General features: G+C 40.2%; 1 protein-coding gene and 1 long non-coding RNA gene across 3 annotated transcripts; one reads left to right on the top strand and one right to left on the bottom strand.

The window, feature by feature from the left end:
* Window positions 1-297: 297 nt before the first annotated feature.
* Window positions 298-2,942, bottom strand: LOC113302645 (F-box protein SKIP14-like). 2 transcript variants are annotated; one of them, XM_026551587.1, is made up of 3 exons: window positions 2,246-2,942; window positions 1,534-2,105; window positions 298-1,259 (listed from the first exon to the last, which is right to left on the bottom strand). In XM_026551587.1, the coding sequence occupies exons 1-3, from the start codon at window positions 2,247-2,249 to the stop codon at window positions 756-758; spliced, it is 1,080 nt and encodes a 359-aa protein (XP_026407372.1). In that variant the 5' UTR covers window positions 2,250-2,942; the 3' UTR covers window positions 298-755. The 2 variants fall into 2 exon arrangements, with proteins under 2 accessions (XP_026407372.1, XP_026407371.1); XM_026551586.1 differs by having other exon boundaries at window positions 1,534-2,942.
* Window positions 2,943-5,272: 2,330 nt separating this feature from the next.
* On the top strand, window positions 5,273-6,586 carry LOC113303470. The gene is made up of 3 exons (XR_003337530.1): window positions 5,273-5,862; window positions 5,946-6,029; window positions 6,110-6,586. It is a non-coding gene; the product is annotated as an uncharacterized LOC113303470 (long non-coding RNA).
* The last annotated feature ends 2,354 nt before the right edge of the window (window positions 6,587-8,940 follow it).

The raw sequence follows: 8,940 nt of genomic DNA, 5'->3' as shown, positions 1-8,940 counted from the left end.
CGAAGCACAGAAAACTAGAGTGTGGATTCAAGTGAGATGTTGGAATAAGTGCCAAGCTATAGCCACAAAAAAGTAGGGCATGTTTTGCTCTTTTATTTTTTTTAACGAACAACTTGTAATCTTTCGCCAATTTTGATGTATCATTATTAGCGAGTAACTTGTTGTACTCTATACAAATCCTTTTCTATCTTCCATTGCCACCCAGAATTTTTGCTCCTCTCTGTTTTCAATTAATATAACCTTGTAACTTCATGCTACTGAACAAATGTGCCCCCTCCAGACCAGCAACATTCAAAATTCAATCTCAATTATAAAGAACTTTCTTCTTTTTCCTTTTTTTTTTTCCATTTCACTAGATGTTAAAAATCTGCAAACTCCACTGCCAAAACATCTGATCCAGTAGAATTCTTGTGTCGTAACAAATGAAATACGATTAAAAAGTCAGTTCCTTGTGAGATCCAGATTGTGATGCCTCTCCCCCCAACACCACCCTAAGTTTTGCTTACTTCTGTATGTACAATTTTTTATTTTTGTTTTCTTCTTTTTACTTTTTGTATAATTTTTGTTGAGTCAATTGCCTTCCGAGCAAACCATTAGTAACCAGTGGTTACCCAAGGTAAGACTAATCTTCTACACTCTACAGCTGAAATCTATCAAAAACGTGAAGCGATAACCTGCTGACTAGGAAGCACAGAAAAAAAAACATGACTGCATTTGAGCTTTGTTATCCAAACTAAAGCTGTTGATATATGCCCCTAGCCAAAAAGACGAAGACAGTATCTGGTCTCTTGGCAGTTCATGACCTGCTTCCAGCAACCTGAGCAAAGCGGCTCTAAACAAAATGTTTCCTCATATTCGATGCCATTGATGCACCGACCACATTGATAACACCGTGAAATGCAAAACTTACATGCCCTGCATAACTGAGATTCCATCTTTTTACCTTGGCAGCTCTCTGCTGGACAATCGTAAACCATCCGGAACATCTGACATTTCGGGCAAGCCTCAATATCCATGGCACAATCATCATCACAAGGTAGGGAATACTGACCATAGAACCTTGGCTTGAGAACATTGGACTTCTCTTTGCAACCGTCCGCACCTATCAAGGACATCAACTCTTCGAAGTGTATCTGTGTCACGTCATAACGTCCACCAACTCTTAGCTGTTTAATCCCTGGTGTACTAGTAGACTTGAAAGTCTTCAAGCTTTTCACGATCCCCTCAACGGTTAGTTTTGTACATCCTGGGACATTCAGCTACAGAGACAAAAAGACTAAGTCAGCTTCTGCAAACTCACCAATAAACCAACCTCGTAGTTGAAGGAACAAAATGGCCAACATAAACAAGCAACAATGACTAGTTTGTACATATACATCAATTAATAACCGAAGCAGATGCCCAGGTAAAGCAACACAAAAACTAATTTCATTAACAGTTAAGAATCTACAGTGAGCATGCAGAAACATTAACACAGGATCCAATGCCACAAACTATTTTCAATATCAGACTAAAGAGGTTTTAAATGCTAACCTTGATTAATGTTGGATTGCTTTCAAGCACACGTTTCAGACCATCATCTGTTATCCTAGAACATTTCACCAGACTCAGAGTTCTCAAGCTTCCTTGAGCCCTGCTAGCTAGTTGAAGAAGACCATCGTCTGTAATCCGCTCACTCAATGGCTGATCAATATGAATATCCCTCCACAAAAGAGCATCACCCTGAATAGTTGAGCGCAATAATTTGCAGACCCTTTCAACAGACAGAAGATCCTGTGAATTCAGATAGCTAAGGGCAAACAGTAAACCCTCAGGACATCCTCCATCTATATCCATAGCACTAGCAATCTCCCCAGCAGCTTCTCTATGATTGCTATCAAACCGAGTATCACCATTGTCCAAACTCAAAAACTCCTCCCCAGTTCTCTCCCCAAATCTACAAGATGAATTGTTTAATCTCTCATTCATCATCCCCCCCTCATTATCCGAATGAATCTTCATAGCACTATTCCAGATAAAACTCAAACTATCAGTTTCGAAAGTTTCAAAATCTTCGATCCATCCGGTAATTGCTGCTGTAAAAGTTGCACTCATGCCAAAAGGATCTGCAGGTAAGATATCAAGAATGTCAGCACGATCAAGCGAATTCACCCTGTCCCCACCACCCCTTATATCTTTTCCAGAATCAAAAGAATTCCCAAGAAAATCCCAAGCATAATGATGACAGTGGTGAGCTCGTACATACCCATCTACTCCCACATTCTTCTCTGAAAATCCTCCATCCATAGCGTAACCATTACCGATTTTAATCCCCGAATTCTCTTCCAATGGCTTACTGGGAAAGACCCGCCTTGAAAAATTCAAGGTCATCCTATATAGATTATAGAATATTTCTCACACTATATAATAATAAATCAAAACCCTAGATTTTAAACATCACAAGAATAACCCTCGATTTCGGTTAGCATATTAAAAACAAAGCACCAAAATTTTCACTGAGTTTCTTGTTTTTGAAAACTTAACAATCCCCCTTAACTCCCACCACCACCAGAAGCCAAAAAATCAATCAAATCGATACCAATATCAACAAAAACCTAACCAATTTCCATTAATAACCTAAAAAAACAATCAAATTCAAGAAGAAAGAATCAAGAGCGAACCTTTATACGAATCAAATCAAACCCTCGAAATATTATCACGAATCGACGAAACCCTAATCGAGAAAGAAAAAGAAGAAGAAAACAGCGATCGAATTGTTTTTTCTTGTTGGATTAGAATTCGAAACCCTGTAAAGGAGAATTCGACCTAATTCATTAACAATTTACTCATTAAAAACACTCTTCGACCGTGAAAACCCGATCGAAAACCCAAAGGAGGAGATTCAAGAACTAGAGAGAGATGGGAAGTAGAGAGAGAAAAGAAGAAAATGGACAAAATCTTGGGATATGGAGAAGAAAGGGGTATATGAGAAAAGAAATTGGAGGGTAAAAAAAAAAGGTAAAATACTAAAAATAGATGGGGAGATTAGGAACCGACACGTGTAGAATTTGATTGTTTGAGAGAATTACTCTATGGACGTTATTTGCGATGGTTAAAAGGTGTGGCGCGAAGCATTACTACGCGGGGTTTTGGGTGCGAAGTATTTGCCCTAATTTCCTCTCACCCTTTCCATGTTTTTACTTGTTCATCATTTTCACGTTTTCTTGATCAAATACAAGGCGCTACTTCACTTTTAATCATAAGCGTTCATTTTACAGGCCCATTATATAATTTATTCTAGGCTTCTAATTTGATTACTTGTTGGATCATTGGGAAGGTATGGAACAAGAACGCTTTGGGCAGAAGATGGCCAAAACATACCTGAAGCTATATTCACCTCATAAAGTCTGCAATAGTTGACAGGGGTTTGCATCAGATGACACCTAGACTGTCTGTACAGATAGATGATGATAGCTCTATCAGAAACTAGATAAGCTGAGAGACAACCAAGTGACACCTCAAACAACACTAGATTTTTCTTTTCATTTTTTGGAGTAGATTTTCTTTTAGTGCTCCAGTTCCGTAAAATGATGGTGTTGCCACAAATGCCAAGTGCCAACCACAAAGTAATTGGTGTCTTTAGTGCATTAGTATCAGGACCCAAACCGATCTTAGGCTGAATTTTCTATGACATTTTCTCAGTTAGAACGCCCACAATTCATATTGTGTCAACAATAAGTCTAAGTTTACGGTGAGAATCTTCCAGTGACAATCCGGGGGACACAACCTTAAGAGACGCGTGCTTTTTCTTGCTAGGCCTAAGGTTGTATTTTCGAGGATATTTTCCCGGGAGATTCTCACGGTCAACGTAGTATTATTATTGTCTCAACCATCACGTCAATGATCAAAACCACAATGTTATGGTATTCGAATTCAATTTTTTTCTGAAATAATAACAAAAAAATAATATGCACTACATATCTTGGCGACGATTTATATTTGTGACCGTTGGAAAACCCACAATACGCCTAAAGATCTAACCTCAACCTGAATCAAGAATATCAAGTAAATATCTGGGTTTAAGTTCAGAGGTCAAAGTGTATGTAAGATAGTTGTAAGACTCAAGAAATTTACGTGGGTCGGCGCTCAAACATATGTCCACCGGGGTGATTTCACTATGATGGATGACGAACATAAGTTCTCAGTATAATACAAGCTAACTTACATTGAAGAACTCTCTCCCTATATGCCTAGTACGAACTCTCTAAAAAAACCTTCCCTCTCACACTGTTCTCAGTTCCTTTTGTAGGCAAAATACAACAATATACGACAGCTCATAATATTTTACTCACTTTGCTCATCGAGAGCCTTAATTGTAGCTTACTTGATGAAGGGTTTATCTTCGTCTTTTCTGAATTTGCTGGTCAATCTCGCTGGATTGGTTTTAGTTAGAGTTGCCGCTCTCACTCTTCATCTAATAACAACTAGCTACCTGTCCCGTCAGATTTACAGGCTGTCCAACTGACCGTTCGACTTATCTGCTCGCTCATCTAGTGTCCAACTACCCAATTTAAATTTGATCGTTGATCTTCTGCTAATGCTTAGCACGTGCTATGATCCTATGAAATGGGTAGATATCTCGAAAGGGGGAAATGTGTTGCCTCTAGTGTATGTCGAGAGTTTAGGTCTCATGTATTTGTGTTCTAGGATGCTTTCATGTGGCAGTATGATTTTTTGTCCATACATTTTTACTCTTCTCTTGTCATCCAAACGAGGGTAGGATGGGAAAAGAACTATTTAGTTTCGTAACTGCTGGTATGTCATTGTAACCGTCGCCATGTCTCCGGAATTCTAGTGAGTAACCGACAGATCCCATAATCCATTACCTTTATGAACTTATATCGGCTCTTCCGGTCTCCAACGATTTAAATACCCTTAACAGAGAATGTTTTTGCCCTAAGAAATTTCATTCTCTTTTTTCCTACGTCCGCGGGTTACTCTGCAACTTTCTTTACTCCTATGTTCTTCTACATTACCTAATCAAGACATTTCTCTTCATAAAGCTCTAATTTCAAGGTAAAGTTGGTGAAAACTCCTCTTCTGTTTAGATATTTCCCCTTTTTCTTCTTCTGATTTGCCTCGGCTTTTTACCTAATAACTTTTGGTTTTTGATCTCATTTCCATGGCTCTCAAAAAATCTTCAAAAGGTTAGAAATATGTTGATTCCTTTGCACAAGAGTTAGAGCAGCAAGGTTTCAAACTCACCATTTCTAAAGGTTATTATTGGGCCGTTGTTATGGGCACACATTGGGTGGAGAGGGATGAATGGAATGTTTACATGGTTATCATTTCTTCAGGGAAGTTCAGAGCCAGATTTCTTATTCCTCTGTATAGCCCTGAGAATCCTTTGTTTTATGAGGTGCTTACTAACTTGAAGCCCCAGAGAGGTACGTTTTAGATGAGTGGTAATGTTATTCGGTGATTTAACAAGTTCGTTGGTCGGTCGCGAGGTTTTTCCACCATGATTGAAAAGTCACACGAGTATGAACCTTCTGACTATACTGCTGCTAGCTTCTTAACTGATTATTATGCAAATCTTATCGGGTGAGAGGGCCAAGGATGGGTTGTTTGCTTCAACTGGACGAACTCTCCTGAGAGTAAAAAACTTTTGCTTCCCAACCTCGACCCTAAGGGAAATAATACCAACCAATTTCTTCGCAACTCGAGCGCTGAGGCCTGGATAATATTTCCTTTAATTCTTAACCGTCCTTGGGTTTGGGGAAGAAATTCTGACGGCAATCCTCGTACCGATCCCCTTGAAACAGATGCTCACTTGCCCCAATATGCCTTTGGGTTTTTCATTGGCCCGAAAAACCAGCTAAGGTAACTTTTTTTCTTTCTCGCTTTGCTTCTCATCTAGTTATTTTATAATCTCGTCATTTTCTGACTCATTAACGCCGCTGTAGGATATCATTCATGATATTGTTAAAAGGCGAGTTACTGCTTCTCGCAAGCAAGCACCTTCCCTGGAGACGAGTTTTCCCAAGAAGGTAATGAACCCTAATTTGCCTTTTGTATTCCCATACACGCCTTTGTTCTTTAGCTGAATTGGACAAATTTGTTAACGAAGGATGGTACGAGCGGGTCAGCTGTTGTTTCTCCTTCTGCGAAGAAGAGTCGTCCGATACCTTAGGCGAATACTGGTCCAGGTCTGGTGAAGCAACTTATGAAGAAGTCACAAACCAAGATAATTATCGATATTGCGGACGATGAAGGAGATGTCTCCGATAAAGAAGCCACGAAGATAACCATTGTTACTGCCTCGGCTGTAATAAAGGAGGACATCATGCCTCCACTTCAAAACATTATTCCTGAGAAGTCTATTGTTGATGGTGCCAAGAAGCCTGTCACCGTTGTGGAGAAACATATGGAGGTGCAAGGTGAGTCAAAGACCAATGGGAAGAGTTCTTTTATGGTCTCAGTTGTTTGAATACCTTGAAGCTGGCAATCCATTTCCTGTATCTTCAAATTTATGCTCTGCAATGGTTAAGCTTTCTTCAGATTCCTTCGCCCAATAGGATGTTGTAGTGAAAAGGGATGTCTCTACTTTGCTGACTCTTGAACAACATAGGGGCCTAATGACTTTGGTATGTGATAGTCCTCTTTGTCGTGTACTTCACTGTATACTATCGTCTGAGTCTGTCTGTGGCTATGCACGATTGTTGGCTTACCTGGAAGAATCTTGCATTGTAGAAAGAGATCGCCAACGAGCCAGGGAAGAAGTTGCTTTCTTGAATAAAGAGTTGGATTCATAGAAGGAAGCAAATAACTCACTAAGACATCGTGACGTTGAACTTTGTGGTAAGCTATTCCGTCCTTCTCCCTATATCGCCACTGTTCTCCTTTTATACTTTAGCACATAGGTTTCTTTGCCCTTCTGAAGAGCATTGTTGTAAGCGGGAACAAACCGCATTAGAGACTGAGAGACGAGGTTAACTATATTAATGTGAACACATAAATCACGAAGCCATCCACGTGTTCACAAACAATATTCGCATACATCCTAATTCTAGAATTGTACGTCGTATGCGTAACGAGGATGATTATATCGATTCATCGACTCGAAGCCTTCGGGCTTGTCATTGTCTAGTCGAATATTATCATAAATAATATTCGTATAAAGGAATAAACCAAGAATCAAGTATAAATGTAAAACATATGAAGTTTAACGCTGAATGTAAGGTGCTGAAATGTAAATGAGACAGATTTACGTGGTTCGGCACTAAGGCCTACATCCACGGGAGTGGTGTTTCACTATGTACTGAATGGTTACAAAGATAGTCGAATGACTTTAGAATATACATAGGTCTGCGGAAGTAGGGGGATTACTTACTCTTCCTATTTCTCTCTCCTATATTCTCCTATAATTGTTCTCCAAAATGGTCGACCCCTTCTCTCTTAGTGGAGAAGGGTATTTATAGGGTTGGAACGTGGGTCCCATTTCTGAGGTGCCGTTGTAATCTTATCTTCTTGTGCTTTGTGCCTACTACGCAGAGGTCTTCGGCATATGTCGAAGCCTGAGCTTGAATACGAAGGGTTATCCTCGCCTCTTCCACGAGTTGATTGACACGTGTATGTCTCTTTGGTATTTAATGCAGGTAGATGGATGTCTGCTCGTGTCAGACAAGTGTCTCTTTGTCTGGTCACATCTGTGTCAGCCAAACTTTCTCTCGGCCGTTGATCTGGGATCTTCCTCGGGATTGGGTGTGTTAACACCCAAGGGGTATTATCTGGTGCTCCTCTGAGCCATCATACCTCTGTGATCCTCTGTCCCTGACCGTCAGATCTGCTGACCGATGGCGTCTTCTGATGAGATGCTTGCTATCATGTTTTGATGTCTTGCTTTGCATGCCTTCCACGTGTCTCTTTCTGTACACGTGGTGGATGATGAAAGGTGTACATACAATTTTCCCCTCTTCTTCTAACTTGGGCGTATTTTGCAATTTTGAAGAAGAAAGGTAGTCCTACACGTTTCCCACTTTGCATTAACTTTCCCCGTAACTGCTCCTTGGTACGAGGAGCAGTTATTGTCTTCTCTAGCTTCATAAATAGGAAAGAGAATGTGAAAAAAAACTTTTATCCTCTTCTTGTCAGTGTTCATTCTCTTCTTGTTTTCTATTCTTGTTCTTTAGTCATTTATTATCACCGTTCTTGTGAGGAAGATAACAACATTCAATTTTATGTTTCTTTCTTCTGTTTCTTTCGCTCTTGATTGTTGCTGCCCCTGTATCTTTTGATATCTCCAATCCTCCTTTCTTCGATTGTGGTTGGTGCTTGTCGTCCTCTTCTATACAGGTATGGGGTTCTTCATTAGTTGTCCATCATTGATTTATCTATGTATCTACCCGTTTGTCTCCTGCTGCTGTATTCTTGGTTTTGCGATGAAGATCATACATGTCGAAGCATGTATGCTTGCCCATGTTCTTTGTTACAGTGTCTGTGAGTCTGTATATGAGTATTATCCCTGGAGTCAGATGAAGTATGTTTTAGTTCTTAGGGTTTTTCATGTTTTATCCGGATGAACCATCAATTATGGGTTTTTTTATCTTTAGTGATCTCCTCGTATTCTTCTCTAAACTGTTTTTGTGTTTCCTTGTAGATATGTCTGATCGTCCGCGGGCTCCTTACCAAACCTCGCCGTCTAGTACGCCAAGATCCCCTCCGCGTAGAGATTCTGACAGATCTCCACTTGGGGAAGGTCCTTACAAGTCTTCGCAATCGGATCCTCGGGGTCATAGGGTTTCATCTTCCTCCGGTGCGAAGGTTGTGCCTACTAAGAAAGGGGATATGCCGAAGGGTCCTTCTGGATCTAGGTATGCTGTTAACCGCGCCCCTTCTCGTCCTCATGAAGATTCTAGGAGTACGCATGCTCCTCCTCCTCGTACTGAAATAGTGGATGTT

Source organism: Papaver somniferum, chromosome 8 (genome assembly GCF_003573695.1).
Source record: "Papaver somniferum cultivar HN1 chromosome 8, ASM357369v1, whole genome shotgun sequence".
In the NCBI taxonomy this organism is placed as follows: Eukaryota; Viridiplantae; Streptophyta; class Magnoliopsida; order Ranunculales; family Papaveraceae; genus Papaver; species Papaver somniferum.
The sequence above is the reverse complement of the archived record's forward strand: the minus strand, read 5'-3'. Positions and strand labels throughout refer to the sequence as shown.

Excerpts from the sequence above, each read along its gene's own strand:
- LOC113302645 (XM_026551586.1), bottom strand. The coding sequence starts at position 2,370 with ATGACCTTGAATTTTTCAAGGCGGGTCTTTCCCAGTAAGCCATTGGAA. Across the intron at positions 1,260-1,533 it reads GCAATCCAACATTAATCAAG|CTGAATGTCCCAGGATGTAC; the intron begins GTTAGCATTTAA and ends TTGTCTCTGTAG.